The sequence below is a fragment of the Triticum aestivum genome, chromosome 7A (assembly GCF_018294505.1).
Source record: "Triticum aestivum cultivar Chinese Spring chromosome 7A, IWGSC CS RefSeq v2.1, whole genome shotgun sequence".
Lineage (NCBI taxonomy): Eukaryota > Viridiplantae > Streptophyta > Magnoliopsida > Poales > Poaceae > Triticum > Triticum aestivum.
In genome coordinates this window covers 148,458,563-148,481,768 of record NC_057812.1, presented here as the reverse complement: position 1 = coordinate 148,481,768, position 23,206 = coordinate 148,458,563, and the positions used below count along the sequence as shown (strand labels likewise).

Here is a 23,206-nt window from a genome sequence, read left to right as displayed (position 1 = left end):
TCCCTAGAAAACTTTATGATGAGTGGGAACCTACTATTAAAATTAAAATTAAAGATTATGAGTTTTATGCTTTGTGTGATTTGGGTGCTAGTGTCTCTACTATTCCCAAAACTTTGTGTGATTTGCTAGATTTCCGTGATTTTGATGATTGCTCTCTAAACTTGCATCTTGTGGATTCCACTATTAATAAACCTATGGGAAGAATTAATGATGTTCTTATTGTTGAAAATAGGAATTATGTGCCCGTAGATTTTATCGTTCTTGATATAGATTGCAATCCTTCTTGCCCTATTATTCTCGGTAGACCTTTCCTTAGAACGGTTGGTGCAATTATTGATATGAAGGAAGGGAATATTAGATTTAAATTTCTATTAAAAAGGGCATGGAACACTTCCCTAGAAAGAAAATAAAATTACCATATGAATCTATCATGACAGCCACTTATGGATTGCCTACCAAAGATGGCAATACCTAGATCTATTCTTGCTTGTTATGCCTAGCTAGGGGCGTTAAACGATAGCGCTTGTTGGGAGGGAACCCAATTTTATTTTTATTCCTTGCTTTTTGCTCCTATAGTAATAAATAATTTATCTAGCCTCTGTTTTGGTTGTGTTTTTTGTGTTTAATTAGTGTTTGTGCCAAGTGGAACCGTTGGGAAGACTTGGGGAAAGTCTTGTTGAACTTGCTGTAAAAAACAGAAACTTTAGCGCTCACGAGAACTGCTGTCATTTTTATTTGGAAAGTTCTATTTAGTTAATTCTTTTTGAATATGATTAATAGATAAATTCCTCACGTCCAGCAATTTATTTTAGAATTTTGGGGTTCCAGGTCTTGCGCTAGCTACAGATTACTACAGACTGTTCTGTTTTTGACAGATTCTGTTTTTCGTGTGTTGTTTGCTTATTTTGATGAATCTATGGCTAGTAAAATAGTTTGTAATCCATAGAGAAGTTGGAATACAGTAGATTTAACACCAATCTCTACTCGCCCATACGTCGTTCGTTCGCTCACACGCAACCCCTCGCATCGATCGACCTCCCCCACCGATTTTTTTCCAAATAAAACGTTTGACTCCACCTCCTCTTCCGCATGGAAAAAAGGGAGGAAATCACCTATGTTTTTTGTTTCCTTTCACGGTCTCCATCCTATCCAGACCTGCCCTCACCCCCGAACCTCTCCAAACCACCTCCACCCAGATCTCCACAACCCCCTGATCCTCGCCTAAACCACTCTGGCGAGCCCTCCCATGGCCACCTCGACGCCGTGAGATTTGGGGGCGGCGGAATCGAGAGGTTATCATGGAGTGTAGGTCATTGTGTGACTGCATCGTGACGCCCGGCTGAAGCATCAAGATGGAGGACATGTCGCCGCTGTGCTATGCTTTACTAGTGTGTCCGTGCGCCTGCTCACTAGGCGCTGCGACGGGTTGGGTCTCACCGCTGCCATGGTCCTCCAGTGCTCCTCTTCATCCTGTTCAGCAGCCATGGAGGCGCCGATGTACGCCAGGTCTAGAGACCATTGGACTATGTTCTGACGGTCTATGCCTTTTGTGTAATTGTGCAGGAGTTGAACTACTGCCGCGGGAGGCTGCACGTCATGCTAAGCAATCGTCCTGAGCAAGCAGTTGAGGCTACACCAGCTAAGGATCCGGTGGAAGCCGATTCATCTCTGCTGATCTGAGAAAGAATAATGGGAAGGTAAGTCTGTAAGCATTGAAATTTTCTATACTTTCTATGACGATGCAATCTACCTTCTACATGTAAATAGAATATCGCATATCGGTAATAATATCTTTGTAGTGCAGTTTTGCATAATGTGGAAGCTTGTACTAATTGGCTGCTTACCGTGACACCAACATATGTGCTTTCTCCGCTTTGCGTTTTTGTTATTGTGATGAATTCTAATTTAACAAGAGATGCATGTCCGCATAGGATACAACTAGCTGCATGGCTAATCTGGAATGGTAACATTTTTGGTTAAATGGGATGCTCTTGAGATTATTTCTCATGCCAACATGGTATGCCCGAGTGAAAAATGTGCCACCATTGGACAGGGCCGTGCCTTGTTAGAGGAGGTTTCTGGTTGGATAAATGAGAAGGCATGATGCCTGTTTGGGCTTAGATGACTCCTAACATTGCAGGTATTATAGAGGGAACTTGATCTACATCTATTGAGTAATTAGCAGTCACATGTCTTCTGTGTTTTTACTTGTTATGGTGTCAACTGATGAAGTTCTAACATTTTTTTATCATTGACTACTTTTCAAAAACTTAGTTTTCTCACTGTATTGATCTTAGTAGTTCGGTTCTCCGGTCATACATTACATTGTTCTACATATCTTCCCTGGATTATTTGGCTTGGGCATCAACTGGGACAGGGTGGGACATCATGGTGGGATTAGGCATGTAAATTCTGGTTTTAGTTTTACTTTCATGTTTGGTAAGACAGACAAAAACTGTGAGTGACTGATTTGTATCTTGAAATGCATCCTATGATGAATCATCATGAAGTGTCGATGTATATTGAACTTTCTAAAATGATGGGACTTCAACCCTCAAACTCATAATCCACCCTCCCTACCCCTCCCTGAATTACCGTCCCCTCCAGCCAAACAACACCACAATTTCTAATTTGATATTCTGTTCGCTATATTAAACATCAGTCATGTTCATATTGCACTGTCAAGATCAGATATGTAGTGCACAATTGATGATAATCTTTTTAAAGTCTTAACATTGCTAGCCCACACCGACGAACTCTGTTATTCGGACTCTGATCCCTAGGCGCCGGACGCATACCCACAACCACGGCCAGACCGTCAGTGAGTGCCTCACATTAGATGTTGATCCACTCCACCTCCGGTTATCATAGACCAACCTATCCGAGGTATACCATATTACCACTCTAAAATTCAACCACTTTTTTAGTCACAAATTGAACAACTTTTGTTATAAAAAATTAATTGGACCAATGATGAAGTGATTGGATTTTAACCTATGACATTGTGGTAGATTTTCAAAGATGAAGACTTCTTAGATTTTATTGAAATATTTTATGGGAATATTTTGCAGGATTTTTAGCAGACATCTATTTTCATAGGTTTATTTGTAGTGAGTCAAAGATGAAGACTAGCGAATTAGAAAGTTTATTTGTGGCGAGTACATATTTTGGAGCGGTTAATTAGAAAGTTTAGCACAAAAGACTCTGTGTTATGTGTCTCTGGAATTTACTTTACATTCTGGAAGTAATGAATTAAGGACCGAACTATTTTTTTTTGGTGTGTCTGTCTGAAAGATTACTTGTGTTGTTATTTATCATAATCGATTTCCTCATTAGAATCTTCATGAGTTTGAGTCTCCTCATTCTCACTATCTACAGAGCCATCTAGAACAACCTGTACCCTCGCTGCATAAGTAGCTTCAGAAAAAAAACATGGTTATGCAACAAAAGCAATGCAAATTAGCATATTCAGTTAGCACGAACATCTGTAGGGATAACAAGCGATAGTTCAGCTCTGACAGCCAGGGCCACAATAACTACAATATCGATGAACTTTGCTATTCGGACTCTGATCCCTAGGCACCGAACGCATACCCACAACCACGACCAGACCGCCAGTGATTGCCTCACATTAGATGCTGGTCCACTCCACCTCCGGTTATCATAGACCAACCTATCCGAGGTATACCATATTACCACTCTAAAATTCAGCCACTTTTTTAGTCACAAATTGAACAACTTTTGTTATAAAAAATTAATTGGACCAATGATGAAGTGATTGGATTTTAACCTATGACACCGTGGTAGATTTTCAAAGATGAAGACTTCTTAGATTTTATTGAAATATTTTATGGGAATTTTTGCAGGATTTTTAGCAGACATCTATTTTCATAGGTTTATTTGTAGTGAGTCAAAGATGAAGACTGGCGAATTAGAAAGTTTGTTTGTGGCGAGTACATATTTTGGAGCGGTTAATTAGAAAGTTTAGCACAAAAGACTCTGTGTTATGTGTCTCTGGAATTTACTTTACATTTTGGAAGTAATGAATTAAGGACCGAACTATTTTTTTGGTGTGTCTGTCTGAAAGATTACCTGTGTTGTTATTTATCATAATCGATTTCCTCATTAGAATCTTCATGAGTTTGAGTCTCCTCATTCTCACTGTCTACAGAGCCATCTAGAACAACATGTACCCTCGCTGCATAAGTAGCTTCAGAAAAAAACATGGTTATGCAACAAAAGCAATGCAAATTAGCATATTCAGTTAGCACGAACATCTGTAGGGATAACAAGTGATAGTTCAGCTCTGACGGCCAGGGCCACAATAACTACACTAAGCCCCTAGGCATGTCCATGATAAAGTAGATTCCATATAACAGAATCTAACACTAACTATTACCATTAACAAATAACATGTAGCAAGGATTTTTAGTTCAAGATATGGATTTTAAAAAACAAATCAATAATCTTTTACTGAAATGTTGGTACTTATAGTAACAAACTAACCAAGAGTACACCCCAAATTCAGCAGAGAACTTAAATTTCAGTTTTCGCTCAAAAGACAACTAGTGATTGCCGTAAATTTTGAAGTAAATGCAAGCATAATCCATGTGATGTGCATATGCAATACACAAGACAAATTGCATTTGCACATTGACAAGGCACAAATAATCTCAGGAGCTGCCAAGGATCTTTTATATTCTTACCTAAGCAATGGAGCAGCCCTCTCTCTGTACAAACTGTTCTCTCGATTAAAACAATTGGTTGAACGGTTGCACAGTTGTTGATGCCGACAAACATCACTATTGTGTATATTGCTCCAATGACCATTCTAAGAGTATTGGCATCCACCCCTGCATCAGGGCACAAAAAATTCAGATGCTGGTACATTGTAATCAACGAGTAAAAGATAAAGATAAGTACAGTAATTACATAATGGTGCCAATCTTCCAAAAGATGGAGCCAAGCAGCAAGGTTGTGAACAAAGTGAAGGAAAATCTGACAAGGTTCTAATCTGGGTTGTGCCAATAGGTCAACCAATGCTTCCAGAGGCAGGCTTTGAACTGCCCTATAATGGATTACGAGTACTCTGGATCGAGGTGGCTCCCCGAATCTAATTCCAGAGAAGAAATCCATCAATTAAAGTCATCTACAAACTGAAAATTATTGTATGATAGTGCAAGCAGATCTCAGTTTCAAAATGGAAAATACACTTCTCAGTTTTACAAACTGAAAATTATGACAGTACAAACTGAAAATACACCAACGCTGACCGTGCCTACCCCAACCTTGTACAAGCATATACGACGGTCCATTTTCAGCAGTCATATGACTTTGCGTATTGTACATAAAAATCTGTACAAACTGCGCCAGAATAAAAGTTTCTGAAGAAGGAACTCCAAAGATTTCTGCAGTTTTCTGCAGTTTCAAATTTCTACAGTTTTATCATCTCTGAAGATAAGTTGCAGTAAGCAAGCAAATAGGGAGGAGGGTGATACCTTCCGTGCTTGGCATAGCGTCTGTGGCACTATGGTGGGACGGGAGCAGCGGTGGAAGAAGCAGAGCTGGACGAGCGATGGTCTTCCGTCCAACCAACCAACAGAGTAGAGGGAGGGGAAGAGAGAGGAGGGACCCTCCATGACGAGCTCCAGGCCTTCCATGGCGGACCTCCATGTCGATATCCATGTCAGTGGAGAAGACCAGACCGTACGTAGTTGCTCCTGTCGGTGAACCTTCCAAGGCGTCATCCTGCTCCTTGCCATGGTGGCCCTTCCATGGCATCATCCTGGTAATGGAGACGGGGTCAGAGAGGGAGAAGAGACGGGAGTGAGTGAATCCAGATGAGAAGGAGCGAGGGAGCTAGGAAGGGATGACGTACCGCACGGCGTTGGAGTGGAGGAAGGCCATTGCAGATCGAGCCGACGCACTCGAAATCAGCCATCGGAGAATAAAAATGAGATCTTGGCACCGACGACGGAGCCAATGGAGAGGCGCCGGCAACACGGGCGAGGGAGAGGCACCGGCGGCGCGGGCAAGGGAGAGGCACCGGCGGCGCGGGTAAGGGAGAGGCACCGGCGACACGAGCTAGGGAGAGGCGCCGATGATGCAGGCGAGACAGAGAGTGGGTGAGTGAGCGAGAGAGTGGATGAGGTGGGAGGGTAGTTTAGGAAAAAAGCAAAAACAATTGTACATGGCGAACTTTGTACTAGAAACTCCTAGCCACAAATATATATATATGTAACTAGCAAGATGCCCGTGTGTTGCACGGAACATCAAGATGCATTTGTATGAGTAGTTTATCTTATAAGAGAAAAGGATGAACGAGGGAAGGCCTTATTTGCAAATGTGAGAGGGGTGTGGGTATCTTTTTGCAAAATTGCCATAGTTTCCTTCCTATCCGTTAGATATAAATCGGACGGCCTATATTGCAAGATGGCAGGCACACCATCATCACCAACTCTGTTTTTTATAAGAAGCTAGCAAGGTGCCCATGCTTTGCACGGAACATCAAGATGCATTTGTATGAGTAGTTTATCTTGTGGGAGAAAAGGATGAATTTGGGAAAGCCTTATTTGCAAATGTGGAGAGGGGTGTGGGTATCTTTTTGCAAAATTGCCGTAGTTTCCTTCCTATCCGTCAGATATAAATCGGACGGCCTATATTGCATGATGGCAGGCACACCATCATCACCCACTCTATTTTTATAAGAGTAGAGAAGAAAGAGTATAAAATATCATTTGTACTCCCTCTATTTCCAAATATAAGTTTTTTAGAGATTTCAACAAGTGACTACTTCTAGAGCAAAATGAGTGAACCTACATTCTAAAATATGACTACATACATCTGTAAGTTGTAGTGCACTTGAAATGTCTAAAAAGCCTTACATTTAGAAACGGAGGGAGTATATATTTATATATTTATATGTAATTAGCAGTATCTAGTTTTTTATTGCAAATAAAAAATGTGTTAGTCAGACTTTTTATATGTTCCACTTTGTTCACCAGAGATAAAAAATGATGGATTCTAATGATGTTTTAGAAATATCATCACACATACTTCAATTATTGCCGATAAAGACTTTTGCCCCGTTTTATATATAAAGCAATGATCATCGATCAATCGCAAACCACCGCATACAACACATGCCCACACACACCCGGGGCAGGATACAGAGGTGCTGGAGAACAACTACAAACTCCAAGCAGAACATAGCGCACTATGGGTTGGAAGATAAATCATCGCTAGATTTTGAAGAATCCCTCAACGTGACACCACGAAGAGGAGCAGTCGAACATCGACGGATCAGGGCCTCCAAAGCGGCGTCTTCAAGAAGATCATGACGTGTAGCGCTACCACCACCCAATCCAAAGGATCAGGGTCTTCACCCAGAGCGTCCCAGAGCATCAAGAACAGCCATGACGGAGCCTTTAGGAAGGATACAACGCCCACACACACCGTTGCCATCAGTCGGCCAAAGGCAAACAAAGTTTTCACCCTGGTGAGCACTATCCACCAGCGGAACAGGGGATGCGCAACCAAAATAGGCCAACCACCCCCACCACCGAATGCCGAAAGCTAGCCGCCCTCATGGTCATGGCCACTAGCCAGCACCCGAGCCGTGCGCGCCGCCCCCGCTGGCAGTGGCTAGAGTTTCCTCCCGGTTGCACGCGAGGCGATTCGGGAGGAGGGAGGGGAGAGGGGACTCAACTTCAATTATTATGCAATGGTGTATGTGTTATATTGTCTCTACCTTTGAAATTTAACATACATTATCTTTTTATAACTTCAGCAAAATATTTAAAAAGCCCGTGGCAATGCACGGGCATTCTACTAGTATAAATAAAGAATGAGTTCATTACAGTACCTTGAAGTGGTCTTTTGTTTTATTTCGCTAACGGAGCTCACGAGATTTTCTACTTTAAGTTTTGTGTTGTGAAGTTTTCAAGTTTGGGGTAAAGATTTGATGGATTATGGAACAAGGAGTGGCAAGAGCCTAAGCTTGGGCATGCCCATGGCACCCCCAAGATAATATAAGGACACATAAAAGCCAAAGCTTGGGGATGCCCCGGAAGGCATCCCCTCTTTCGTCTACTTCTATCGATAACTTTACTTGGAGCTATATTTTTATTCACCACATGATATGTGTTTTGCTTGGAGCGTCTTTTATGATTTGAGTCTTTGCTTGTTAGTCTACCACAAGCATCCTTGATGTACACACCTTTTGAGAGAGCCATACATGATTTGGAATTTGATAGAATACTCTATGTGCTTCACTTATATCTTTTGAGCTTTATAGTTTTGCTCTAGTACTTCACTTATATCTTTTAGAGCATGGTGGTGGATTTGTTTTATAGAAACTATAGATCTCTCATGCTTCACTTAGATTATTTTGAGAGTCTTAATGGCATGGTAATTTGCTTAAAATCCTAATATGCTTGGTATGCAAGATTAATAATAAAACTTTCTTATGAGTGTGTTGGATACTAAGAAAAGTTTGATGCTTGATGATTGTTTTGAGATATGGAGGTAATAATATCAAAGTCATGCTAGTTGAGTAGTTATGAAATTGAGAAATACTTGTGTTGAAGTTTGCAAGTCCTGTAGCATGCACGTATGGTAAACGTTATGCAACAAATTTGAAACATGAGGTGTTATTTGATTGTCCTCCTTATGAGTGGCGGTCGGGGATGAGCGATGGTCTTTTCCTACCAATCTATCCCCCTAGGAGCATGCGCGTAGTGCCGAGGTTTTTGATGACTTGTAGATTTTTGCAATAAGTATGTGAGTTCTTTATGACTAATGTTGAGTCCATGGATTATACGCACTCTCACCCTTCCATCCTTGCTAGCCTCTTCGGTACCGTGCATTGCCCTTTCTCACATTGAGAGTTGGCGCAAACTTCACCGGTGCATCCAAACCCCGTGATATGATACGCTCTTTCACACATAAACCTCCTTATATCTTCCTCAAAACAGCCACCATACCTACCTATTATGGCATTTCCATAGCCATCCTGAGATATATTGCCATGCAACTTTCCATCATTTCATTCATCATGACACGTTCATCATTGTCATATTGCTTAGCATGATCATGTAGTTGACATAGTATTTGTGGCAAAGCCACAGTTCATAATTCTTGCATACATGTCACTCTTGGTTCATTGCATATCCCGGTACACCGCCGGAGGCATTCATATAGAGTCATCTTTGTTCTAGTATCGAGTTGTAATCATTGAGTTGTAAATAAATAGAAGTGTGATGATAATCATTATTAGAGCATTGTCCCAAGTGAGGAATAAAAAAAGCCATGAAAAAGAGAAGGCCCAAAAAAAGAGAAAGGCCATAAAAAAAGGCCCAAAAATGAGAGAAAAAGAGAGAAGGGACAATGTTACTATCCTTTTACCACACTTGTGCTTCAAAGTAGCACCATGATCTTCATAGTAGAGAGTCTCGCATGTTATCACTTTCATATACTAGTGGGAATTTTTCATTATAGAACTTGGCTTGTATATTCCAACAATGGGCCTCCTCAAGTGCCCTAGGTCTTCGTGAGCAAGCAAGTTGGATGCACACCCACTAGTTTCTTTCGTTGAGCTTTCATACATTTATAGCTCTAGTGCATTCGTTGCATGGCAATCCCTACTCCTTGCATTAACATCAATCAGTGGGCATCTCCATAACCCATTGATTAGCCTCGTTGATGTGAGACTTTCTCCTTTTTTTGTCTTCTCCACATAACCCCCTCATTATATTCTATTCCACCCATAGTGCTATGTCCATGGCTCACGCTCATATATTGCATGAAAGTTTATAGGTTTGAGATTACTAAAGTATGAAACAATTGCTTGGCTTGTCATCGGGGTTGTGCATGATGAGAGCATTCTTGTGTGATGAAAATGAAACATGACTAAACTATATGATTTTGTAGGGATGAACTTTCTTTGGCCATGTTATTTTGAGAAGACATAGTTGCTTAGTTAGTATGCTTGAAGTATTATCATTTTTATGTCAATATGAATTTTTGTCTTGAATCTTTCAGATCTGAATATTCATACCACAATTAAGAAGAATTACATTAAAATTATGCCAAGTAGCACTCCACATCAAAAATTCTCTTTTTATCATTTACCTACTCGAGGACGAGAAGGAATTAAGCTTGGGGATGCTTGATACGTCTCCAACGTATCTATAATTTTTGATTGCTCCATGCTATATTATCTACTGTTTTGGACATTATTGCGCTTTATTATCCACTTCTATATTATTTTTGGGACAAACCTATTAACCGGAGGCCCAGCCCAGAATTGCTGCTTTTTGCCTATTTCAGTGTTTTAGAGAAACAGAATATCAAACGGAGTCCAAACGGAATGAAACCTTCGGAAACGTGATTTTCTCATCAGATAAGATCCAGGAGACTTGGACCCTCCGTCAAGAAAGCCACGAGGCGGTCATGAGGGTGGAGGGCGCCCCCCCTAGGGTGCACCCCCTGCCTCGTGGGCCCCTCGAAGCTCCACCGACGTACTCCTTCCTCCTATATATACTTATACGTACCCCCAAACGATCGGGGACGGAGCCAAAAACCTAATTCCACCGCCGCAACTTTCTGTATCCATGAGATCCCATCTTGGGGCCTGTTCCGGAGCTCCGCCGGAAGGGGCGTCGATCACGGAGGGCTTCTACATCATCATCCAAGCCCCTCTGATGAAGTGTGAGTAGTTTACTTCAGACCTATGGGTCCATAGTTAGTAGCTAGATGGCTTCTTCTCTCTTTTTGGATCTCAATACAATGTTCTCCCCCTCTCTTGTGGAGATCTATTTGATGTAATCTTCTTTTTGCGGTGTGTTTGTTGAGACCGATGAACTGTGGGTTTATGATCCAGTCTATCTATGAATAATATTTGAATCTTCTCTGAATTCTTTTATGTATGATTGGTTATCTTTGCAAGTCTCTTTGAATTATCAGTTTGGTTTGGCCTACTAGATTGGTTGTTCTTGCCATGGGAGAAGTGCTTAGCTTTGGGTTCGATCTTGCGGTGTCCTTTCCCAGTGACAGAAGGGGCAGCAAGGCATGTATTGTATTGTTGCCATCAAGGATAACAAGATGGGGTTTTTATCATATTGCATGAAACTATCCCTCTACATCATGTCATCTTGCTTAAGGCGTTACTCTGTTTTTAACTTAATACTCTAGATGCATGCTGGATAGCGGTCAATGAGTGGAGTAATAGTAGTAGATGCAGGCAGGAGTCGGTCTACTTGTCCCGGACGTGATGCCTATATACATGATCATACCTAGATATTCTCATAACTATGCTCAATTCTGTCAATTGCTCAACAGTAATTTGTTCACCCACCGTAGAATACTTATGCTCTTGAGAGAAGCCACTAGTGAAACCTATGGCCCCCGGGTCTCTTTCTCATCATATCAATCTCCATCACTTTATTATTGCTTTGCTTTTACTTTTTACTTTGCATCTCTATACCAAAAATACCAAAAATATTATTTATCATCTCTATCAGATCTCACTTTCGTAAGTGACCGGAAGGGATTGACAACCCCTAAGCGTGTTGGTTGCGTTGAGCTATTGTTTTTATGTAGGTACAAGGGACTCGCGCGTAGCCCCCTACTGGATTGATACCTTGGTTCTCAAAAACTGAGGGAAATATTTACACTACTTTGCTGCATCATCCTCTCCTCTTCGGGGAAATCCAACGCAGTGCTCAAGAGGTAGCAATCTTCATCTTTATTTTCATAAAAGCTAGAAGAACACGCTTTCACAAAGCAATCTTTCTTAGCACGCATCCTAGTGGTTCTTTCTTTGCACTCATCAATGGAAATTCTCATGGCTTTGAGAGACTCATTGATATCATGCTTAGGTGGAATAGATCTAAGTTTGAAAGAATCAACATCAAGAGAAATTATATCCACGTTCCTAGCCAACTCATCAATCTTAAGCAATTTTTCTTCAATCAAAGCATTCAAACTCATTTGCGAAGTAATAAATTCTTTAATACTAGATTCAAATTCAGAGGGAATCTTATTATAATGTCCATAAGAATTTTTGTAGGAATTACCATAATTAATAGAGGAATTACTAGGAAACGGCCTAGAATTAAAATTACCTCTATACGTGTTGTTACCAAAATTGTTCCTACCAACAAAATTCACATCCATAGATTCATTATTATTCTCAATCAAAGTATACAAAGGCGTATCATTAGGATCAGTAGGAGCACTCTTATTAGCAAATAATTTCATAAGTTCATCCATCTTTCCACTCAAAACATTAATCTCTTCAATTGCATGCACTTTTTACTAGTAGATCTTTCAGTGTGCCATTGAGAATAATTAACCATAATATTATCTAGGAGTTTGGTAGCTTCTCCTAAAGTGATTTCCATAAAAGTGCCTCCCGCGGCTGAATCTAAAATATTTCTAGAAGCAAAATTCAATCCGGCATAAAAATTCTGTATAATCATCCATAAATTCAAACCATGTGTAGGGCAATTACGTATCATCAATTTCATCCTCTCCCAAGATTGTGCAACATGTTCATGATCAAGTTGCTTAAAATTCATAATATCGTTTCTAAGAGAGATGATCTTAGCGGGAGGAAAATACTTAGAGATAAAAACATCTTTGCACTTATTCCATGAATCAATACTATTTTTAGGCAAAGACGAAAACCAAGCTTTAGCACGATCTTTAAGCGAAAACGGAAATAGCTTAAGTTTAACAATATCATTATCCACATCTTTCTTCTTTTGCATATCACACAAATCAACAAAGTGGTTTAGATGGGTAGCGGCATCTTCACTAGGAAGGTCGGCGAATTGATCTTTCATGACAAGATTCAACAAAGCAGCATTAATTTCACAAGATTCAGCATCGGTAAGAGGAGCAATCAGAGTGATAATAAAATCATTATTGTTGGTATTGGCAAAGTCACACAATTTAGTATTATCTTGAGCCATCATGACAAGCAAGCAATCCAACACACAAGCAAACAGGAAACAAGCAAAAAAGGCAAATTGAAAAAAGAGAAGGGGAACGGAAAAAGAGGGTGAATAAAACGGCAAGGGTGAAGTGGGGGAGAGAAAACGAGAGGAAAATGGCAAATAATGTAATGCAAGGGATAAGAGTTTGTGATGGGTACTTGGTATGTCTTGACTTGTGCGTAGACTCCCCAGCAACGGCGCCAGAAATGGCTCGTTGTCGGGAGTCAAATCTTGAATTGACTTGGCGCTAATCTCCCCGGCAACGGCGCCAGAAATCCTTCTTGCTACCTCTTGAGTACTGCGTTGGTTTTCCCTTAAAGAGGAAAGGGTGATGCAATAAAGTAGAGTAAGTATTTCCCTCAGTTTTTTAGAACCAAGGTATCAATCCAGTAGGAGATCACGCTCGAGTCCCACGCACCTACACAAACAAATAATAACCTCGCAACCAACGCGATAAAGGGGTTTTCAATCCCTTCACGGTCACTTACAAGAGTGAGATCTGATAGATATGATAAGATAATATTTTTGGTATTTTTATGATAAAGAGAAATAAAGATGCAAAGTAAAATAAACGGCAATAGAAATAGCTAAGTGTTGGAAGACTAGTATGATAGAAGATAGACCCGGGGGCCATAGGTTTCACTAGTGGCTTCTCTCAAGAGCATAAGTATTACGGTGGGTAAACGAATTACTGTCAAGCAATTGATAGAATTGAGCATAGTTATGAGAATATCTAGGTATGATCATGTATATAGGCATCACGTCCGTGACAAGTAGACCGAAACGATTCTGCATCTACTACTGTTACTCCACACATCGACCGCTATCCAGCATGCATCTAGAGTATTAAGTTCATAAGAACAGAGTAATGATTTAAGCAAGATGACATGATGTAGAGGGATAAACCCATGCAATATGATATAAACCCCATCTTTTTATCCTCGATGGCAACAATACAATACATGCCGTTTCCCCTACTGTCACTGGGATCAAGCACCACAAGATTGAACCCAAAGCTAAGCACTTCTCCCATTGAAAGAAAGATCAATCTAGTAGGCCAAACCAAACTGATAATTCGAAGAGACTTGCAAAGATAAACCAATCATACATAAAAGAATTCAGAGAAGAATCAAATATTGTTCATAGATAAACTTGATCATAAACCCACAATTCATCGGATCTCGACAAACACACCGCAAAAGAAGATTACATCGAATAGATCTCCAAGAGAATCGAGGAGAACTTTGTATTGAGATCCAAAGAGAGAGAAGAAGCCATCTAGCTAATAACTATGGACTCGAAGGTCTGAAGTAAACTACTCACACATCACCGGAGAGGCCATGGAGTTGATGTAGAGGCCCTCCGTGATCAATGCCCCCTCCGGCGGAACTCCGGAAAAGGCCACAAGATGGGATCTCTAGGGTACAGAAGGTTGCGACGGTGGAATTAGGTTTTCGTGGTGCTCCTGGATGTTTGGGGGGTACGTGGATATATATAGGAGGAAGAAGTATGACGGTGGAGCAATGAGGGGCCCACGAGGATGGAGGGCGCGCCCAGGGGGGAGGCGCGCCCCCTGCCTCGTGGCCTCCTCGATTGTTTCTTGACGCCCACTCCAAGTCTCCTGGATCATGTTTGTTGAGAAAATCACGTTCCCGAAGGTTTCATTCCGTTTGGACTCTATTTGGTATTCCTTTTCGGCGAAACTCTAAAATGGGCAAAAAGACAGCAATTTGGGTTGGGCCTCCGGTTAGTAGGTTAGTCCCAAAAATGATATAAAAGTGTAAAATAAAGCCCATTAACATCCAAAATAGATAATATAATAGCATGGAGCAATCAAAAATTATAGATACGTTGGAGACGTATCACTTTTCCTTGCTCAAGCCTGCCTACTAGAATCGCCAGTGCTTGAAAGGAAAAGTGAAGGAAAAACATAGGAATTGGAAAGTTTCCTATGGTACTACTATTCATGAATTTGGTTCAAAGGAATGGAGCAAAGGAAAACTGTAGGATTTGTTCCTTTAGTGTGTCCTTGTAAGAAAAGCCGTAGGAATTTTAATTTCCACTTGTCCTCCTTTTCAAATTCCTATTCATGAATCACAAGATTAAGAGATAGTAGCATAATAGCATTATAACCGTACGTTTTCTTGTGGTTTGACTTAATCTCACCTTGCTTCTTTGCATCATGTGATCTTCCAATTCTTGTGAATCAAACACCCAGATTGGCATAAATCCTGTGTTTTTAAATTCTCTGTTTTGCACGTGCATTCCTATCCTATTCCTGTCTATTTCCTATCCCTGGATTGTTATAATTCTCAAATTCAAACAAGCCCTTACACTATTACTTCTGTTACAGATATGTGTCGAAGAAAACCTTGTGTGGTTTGTCCTTCTCCTGTTGCACTGTGTTCCACCCCAGCTCAGCTGCTCCAGCGACGGTAGGGTTCACCACAACAGGGATCCGCTCTCCATACTGTCTTTCGCCGCCTCAGATCTTCTTCCCTGCCGCTGGTAGCCACGACAACTGCATTACCATCGTCAACTGAGTAGATGACCTTGAGGACTACACGAGTCCGCAAGAGAGGTCGCACTCTTCTGTGTCTACTTATGTTATGCATCGCTTAATATGATGACATGCTACTTTATCGTCGTGTTCACCTATTAGACTCCGAGTTAGGTCCAAACTAATGTTGAAACTTGAGTTTTTAAATGGTTGTGGGGTACATATTGGGGCAGCAATCAATACTATATGTCTACTATCTGGTTAATCTCGAGTGTCTACTATGAGTTTCATGTTGGCTGCAAACAAACATTAAAGGAGCCATTATCTATATTTTTTAACTAAAGCTATTATCTGCATGCTACCATTGGTTTTGGGTCTATCCACAGTTTGCTACCATCACTCTGGATTTGTGCATGCACTCCTTACATAATCTCACTATGTTTTATTCCTATGCATGTCAGTTATTGTACACAATGGAACTGAACATGTAGAGCAAAATAGACGAGCCTTGCGTGGCAATAAAATTTCATGCAGACATCGCTCCATGGTGGGCGCAAAGGCAGCCCCCCTCCACCCATTTTGGATCGTAATAAGAGGAAGATAACTGTTCTGAGGGGGATTCAGAAGGAGAAGACCACTCCTATTTACCCCCTGAGGTCTTCGCTCTAACTTGGCATGCTGATGTTGGTAATATCATGCATATGGTGCCTTGCATTGCTTATTGGATACATCAAATATGTCATCTACTTAGTTTAGACATTCTTTCTGTAAATGCCATTTGTTTAGTTTCTTTATCATATATGTGAATCATGCAATGCCATATTGTTTAGCCAGGCATCATATGTGTGAATTTTGCAATGCCACCCTGGTTAGCCAGTCATCTTATATGTGAATTATATCATGTCATCATTTTTTTATTACGTGTTAAATTTGTCAACAATTTAGTACATTCAATTACTCTTCCTGTGCATCAGCCATTCGGCACGGTCATGGAAAAATCTGAAGTGGAAACAAGGCCTTCAGAGCAGACAATGCTATCTGACAAAGCGCATGTCTTGCTGGTTACAGATAGCTCCTCAGAGAAGGATTTAGAGACAGATGACCAGTCCTACCCCCCCCCCCCCGAGGTGCATGCTCTAAGTTGGCAGGGTTATGTGATAACCCACAAGTATAGGGGATCGCAACAGTTTTCGAGGGTAGAGTATTCAACCCAAACTTATTGATTCGACACAAGGGGAGCCAAAGAATATTCTCAAGTATTAGCAGCTGAGTTGTCAATTCAACCACACCTGGAAACTTAATATCTGTAGCAAAGTAATATGATAGTAGTGATAACGGTGGCAAAAGTAACAGTATTGGTTTTGTAGTGATTGTAACAGTAGAAAGGAAAAGTAAATAAGCGAAGATCAATATGTGAAAAGCTCGTAGGCAATGGATTAGTGATGGATAATTATGTCGGATGCGATTCCTCATGCAATAGTTATAACATAGGGTGACACGGAACTAGCTCCAGTTCATCAATGTAATGTAGGCATGTATTCCGAATATAGTCATACGTGCTTATGGAAAAGAACTTGCATGACATCTTTTGTCCTACCCTCCCATGGCAGCGGGGTCCTATTGGAAACTAAGGGATATTATGGCCTCCATTTAATAGAGTACCAGACCAAAGCATTAACACTTAGTGAATACATGAACTCCTCAAACTACGGTCATCACCGGTAAGTATCCCGATTATTGTCACTTTGGGGTTAACGGATCATAACACATAATAGGTGACTATAGACTTGCAAGATAGGATCAAGAACTCACATATATTCATGAAAACATAATAGGTTCAGATCTGAAATCATGGCACTCGGGCCCTAGTGACAAGCATTAAGCATAGCAAAGTCATAACAACATCAATCTCAGAACATAATGGATACTAGGGATCAAACCCTAGCAAAACTAACTCGATTACATGATAAATCTCATCCAACCCATCACCGTCCAGCAAGCCTATGATGGAATTACTCACGCACAGCGGTGAGCATCATGAAATTTGTGATGGAGGAAGGTTGATGATGATGATGGCGACAGATTCCCCTCTTCAGAGCCCTGAACGGACTCCAGATCAGCCCTCCTGAGAGAGATTAGGGCTTGGCGGCGGCTCCGTATTGTAAAACATGATGAATCCTTCTCTTTAATTTTTTTCTCCCTGAACAGGAATATATAGAGTTGGAGTTGAGGTCGGTGGAGCACCAGGGGGCCCACGAGGCAGGGGGCATGCCCAGGGGGTAGGCGCCCCCCACCCTCGTGGACAGGGTGTGGCCCACTGGCCTTGATTCTTTCGCCAATATGTTTAATATATTCCAAAAATATTCTCCGTTGATTTTTAGGTCATTCTGAGAACTTTTATTTCTGCACAAAAATGACACCATGGCAATTCTGCTGAAAACAGCGTCAGTCCGGGTTAGTTCCATTCAAATCATGCAAGTTAGAGTCCAAAACAAGGGTAAAAGTGTTTGGAAAAGTATATATGTTGGAGACGTATCAACTCCCCCAAGCTTAAACATTTGCTTGTCCTCAAGCAATTCAGTTGACAAACTGAAAGTGATAAAGAAAAACTTCTACAAACTCTGTTTGCTCTTGTTGTTGTAAATATGTAAAGCCAGCATTCAAGTTTTCAGCAAAGATTATGAACTAACCATATTCACAATAACATTTAGGTCTCATGTTTACTCATATCAATGGCATAATCAACTAGCGAGCAATAATAATAAATCTCGGATGACAACACTTTCTCAAAACAATCATAATATGATATAACAAGATGGTATCTCGCTAGCCCTTTCTGAGACCGCAAGACATAAATGTAGAGCACCCCTGAAGATCAAGGACTGACTAAAGATTGTGATTCATGGTAAAAGAGATCCAGTCATAGTCATACTCAATGTAAACTAATAGTAATGCATGCAAATGACGGTGGTGCTCTCCAACTGGTGTTTTTTAATAAGAGGATGATTACCCAACATAAAAGTAAATAGATAGGCACTTCTCAGAGGGAAGCGGGGATTTATAGAGGTGACAGAGCTCGATTTTGAAATAGAGATGAATAATATTTTGAGCGGTATATTTTCATTGTCAACATAACAACCAGGAGATCTCAATATCTTCCATGCTACACACATTATAGGCGGTTCCCAAGCAGAATGGTAAAGTTTATACTCCCCCACCACCAACAAGCATCAATCCATGGCTTGCCCGAAACAACGGGTGCCTCCAACTAACAACAATCCTGGGGGAGTTTTGTTTGCAATTATTTTGATTTGATTTGAGCATGGGAATGGGCATCTCGGTGACCAGCCATTTTCTCGCGAGTGAGGAGCGGAGTCCACTCCTCTTGAGAATAACCCGCCTAGCATGGAAGATACAGACAGCCCTAGGTTATACATGAGCTATTCGAGCATACAAAACAGAATTTCATTTGAAGGTTTAGACTTTGGCACATACAAATTTACTTGGAACGGCAGGTAGATGCCGCATATAGCAAGGTATGATGGACTCATATGGAATAAATTTTGGGGTTTATGGAGTTGGATGCACAAGAAGTATTCCCGCTTAGTACAAGTGAAGGCTAGAAAGAGACTGGGAAGCGACCAGCTAGGGAGCGACAACAGTCATGAACATGCATTAAAATTAATCAACACTGAATGCAAGCATGAGTAGGATATAAATCACCATGAACATAAATATCGTGGAGGCTATGTTGATTTTGTTTCAACTACATGCGTGAACATGTGCCAACTCAAGCCTCGAATCGTTCAAAGGAGGATACCACCCTATCATACCACATCACAACCATTTTAATAGCATGTTGGCACGCAAGATAAACCATTATAAACTCCTAGCTACTTAAGCATGGCATGAGCAACTATAATCTCTAATTGTCATTGCAAACATGTTTCATTCATAATAGGCTAAATCAGGAATGATGAACTAATCATATTTACAAAAACAAGAGAGGTCGAGTTCATACCAGCTTTTGTCATATCAACCAGTTCATCATATATCATCATTATTGCCTTTCACTTGCACAACCAAACGGTGTGGATAATAATAATAGTGCACGTGCATTGGATTAAGCTGGAATCTGCAAGCATTCAATACAAGGGAGAAGACAAGGTAATATGGGCTCTTTGTTAGATCAACAATAATGCATATGAGAGCCACTCAACATTTTCATCATGGTCTTCTCCTCTTGACCCCCAAAGGACAAGAAAAGAAATTAAACTATTTACATGGGAAAGCTCCCAACAAGCAAAAGAAGAACGAGAAATCTTTTTGGGTTTTCTTTTTAATTACTACTACTATAGGCATGGAAAATAAACTAGCTAAAAGCTACAACTAATTTTTTGGGGTTTTTTATTAAGGTTTTTCAAACACACAAGAAGTAAGCTTAAAACAGAAAATAATCTAGCATGGATGATACAATGAAAAAGTATGAGCACCGACAACTGGCATGAGTGTGTGAACATGAATGTAATGTCGGTGAGAAATACGTACTCCCCCAAGCTTAGGCTTTTGGCCTAAGTTGGTCTATGCCCATGGATGAAAGTTGTAGTTGGGGTCGTACTAAGATGCAGCGGCAATTGCCTCATGAGCTGCAGCTTGGAGGCGAGCTGCCTCCGTCCTCCTCTCATACTCGTTCGCCTCCTCCCTGGTTATAATATATCTCATTTTTTCCTGAAAGTCAAACAAACCAGGAGCAGGGAGAGCAACATGGACAATGCTATGTCTGTCAAAGATTAATAGGTATTGGAGGAACTGTTCATTCCTCTCAACAAACTGATGACGAACAATAGCATTATAATCTAGATAAGTAGGGGGAAACTCCATATCATTTCCATGTATGGGTACCTTAAGAAAATTAGCTGAACGGGTTGCGTAAATTCCACTAAACAAATCTCCATTAATATTGTTATTATGCAACCTACGTGCAACAATGGCCCCCAAGTTATATTGTTTATCTCCTAATATAGCACTCTTGAGAACACTAAGATCTGGAACAAACATGTGACAAGCCTCATCTTTACCGTTAATGCATCTACCCACTAAGAGAGCAAAATAATGTATGGCAGGAAAATGAATGCTCCCTATGGTAGCTTGCGTTATTTCTCTAGATTCCCCCATAGTGATACTAGCAAGAAATTCTTTAAATTCATATTTGCGAGGTTCACTAGCACTACCCCACTGCGGGAGTTTACAAGCAGTATTAAAATCTTCTAAGTCCATGGTATAAGATTTATCATAGAGATCAAATAGGACAGTGTGAGAATTGCGTGATGATGTAAATTTAAACCTTCTCACAAATGAATCAGTTAGGTAGCGGTATTGCGGGCACTTATCTGACACAAAGCCCTCAATATCAGCATTACGCACATACGCGTCAAATTCTTCCTTAATTCCCGCTTGGACCATAAAATCTTCTGACGGCCATTCACAAGGCCGCACTTGAGCTTCTCTTGGTAGTTCATAGTCTGGCTCACGTATCGCCGCCCTAGGTCCTTGCTTCCTTGAGGAACCACCTTGCTACATTTTCCTAAACATATTTGTTCCTCTGAAAAAATTCTAAAATTTTTAGTAACTCAAAATAAAGGTGAACCAAACTCAACAAAATTGATAGCAACTACTCCTACAAGTACCTAGAGGCCATATCATGCATTGAAACTACTCTTGACCACATATTTTATTTGACATGCAAGCTCAAGAACAGGGTCACCTAAGCAGCAAAAATTTGCAACGAATAAAGCACTAGAACAAAAACTAATTGGACCATGGAGGATTCACATACCGAAGAAAAATCCCCCAAAACAGCTTTGTGGATGGAGCTTTGAGCAAGGAGATCGAAAATGGCAGCACGATGAGCTAGAACACGGGTTTGAGCTAGGTGGGGATTTTTTTTCTGGAGGAAGACAAAGTGTGTGGGTACAGGAATAAGTGGAGGGGGCCCACGTGGGGTCCACGAGGCATGGGGTGCACCCTCCACCCTCGTGGGCACATGGTGAGGCCCCCTGGTGTGTCCTCAATGCCAATAATTCTTAAATATTCTGGAAAAAAATCATATTTCATTTTCAGGACGTTTGGAGAACTTTTATTTTTGGAGTATTTTTTATTGCATGGATAATTCAGAAAACAGACAGAAAATACTATTTTTACTTTATTTAATCTAAATAACAGAAAGTAAAAAGAGGGTACAGAGAGTTGTGCTTTCTAACTTCATCCATCTCATGTTCATCAAAAGGAATCCACTAACAAGGTCGATCAAGTCTTATTAACAAACTCATTCCGAATCGCATGAAACTGGAGGAATTTCGAATGACACTAGGTTACCTCAACGGGGATATGCACATCCCCCACAATAAGAATATCGTATTTCTTCTTGACAGTGGGAAGAGGAAATTCATAACCTCCAATAGTAATTGTTGAAGTTTTTCCAATAGAATTTATACTGTGGACTTGAGGTTGTTTCCTCGGAAAGTGTACCGTATGCTCATTACCATTAACATGAAAAGTGACATTGCCTTTGTTGCAATCAATAACAGCCCCTGCAGTATTCAAAAAGGGTCTACCAAGGATAATCGACATACTATCGTCCTTGGGAATATCAAGAATAACAAAGTTCGTTAAAATAGTAATTTGCAACCACAACAGGCACATCCTCACAAATACCAACAGGTATAGCAGTTGTTTTATCAGCCATTTGCAAACATAATTCAGTAGGTGTCAACTTATTCAAATCAAGTCTACGATATAAAGAGAGAGGCATAACACTAACACCGGCTCCAAGATCACATAAAGCAGTTTTAACATAGTTTCTTTTAATGGAGCATGGTATAGTTGGTACTCCGAGATCTCCAAGTTTCTTTGTTATTCCACCCTTAAAAGTATAATTATCAAGCATGGTGGAATTTCAGCTTCCGATATATTTCTTTTATTTGTAACAATATCTTTCATATACTTCGCATAAGGATTCATTTTAAGCATACCAGTCAAACGCATACGCAAAAAGATAGGTCTAATCATTTCAGCAAAGCGCTCAAAATCCTCATCATCCTTTTTCTTGGATGGTTTAGGAGGAAAATGCATGGGTTTCTGAACCCATGGTTCTCTTTATCGTGCTTCCTAGCAACAAAGTCTCTTTTATCATAACGTTGATTCTTTGATTGTGGGTTATCAAGATCAACAGCAGGTTAAATCTCTACATCATTGTCATTGCTAGGTTGAGCATCAACATGAACATCATCATTAACATTATCACTAGGTTCATGTTCATTGCCAGATTGTGTTTCAGCATCAGAAATAGAAATATCATTGGGATTCTCAGGTGTGTCAACAACAGGTTCACTAGAAGCATGCAAAGTTCTATCATTTTTCTTTTTCTTCTTAGAAGAAGAACTAGGTGCATCAACATTAATTCTCTGAGAATCTTGCTCAGTTTTCTTGGGGTGGCCCTCAGGATACAAAGGTTCCTGAGTCATTTTACCCCCTCTAGTCATAACTCAAACAGCATTATTATTTTTCTTATTATTTAGTTCATTGAGAAAATCATTTTGAGCTTTTAAGCACTTGTTCTACTTGAGTGGTAACCATAGAAGCATGTTTACTAATGAGTTTAAGTTCACCTTTAACTCTAGACATATAATCACTCAAGTGTTCAAGC

At 40.4% G+C, this 23,206-nt stretch overlaps 1 protein-coding gene across 3 annotated transcripts; it reads right to left on the bottom strand.

Annotated features, from left to right (window-relative positions):
• Positions 1-922: 922 nt before the first annotated feature.
• Positions 923-6,063, bottom strand: LOC123151072 (uncharacterized). Of its 3 annotated transcripts, XM_044570859.1 has the most exons (5): positions 5,879-6,063; positions 5,499-5,785; positions 4,707-4,853; positions 4,093-4,210; positions 923-1,676 (listed from the first exon to the last, which is right to left on the bottom strand). In XM_044570859.1, exons 1-4 carry the CDS (start codon positions 5,905-5,907, stop codon positions 4,101-4,103), a joined length of 573 nt encoding a protein of 190 aa, XP_044426794.1. In that variant the 5' UTR covers positions 5,908-6,063; the 3' UTR covers positions 923-1,676; positions 4,093-4,100. The 3 variants fall into 3 exon arrangements, with proteins under 3 accessions (XP_044426794.1, XP_044426793.1, XP_044426792.1); XM_044570858.1 differs by lacking the exon at positions 923-1,676 and having other exon boundaries at positions 2,597-4,210; XM_044570857.1 differs by lacking the exons at positions 923-1,676; positions 4,093-4,210 and having other exon boundaries at positions 4,260-4,853.
• Positions 6,064-23,206: the final 17,143 nt, after the last annotated feature.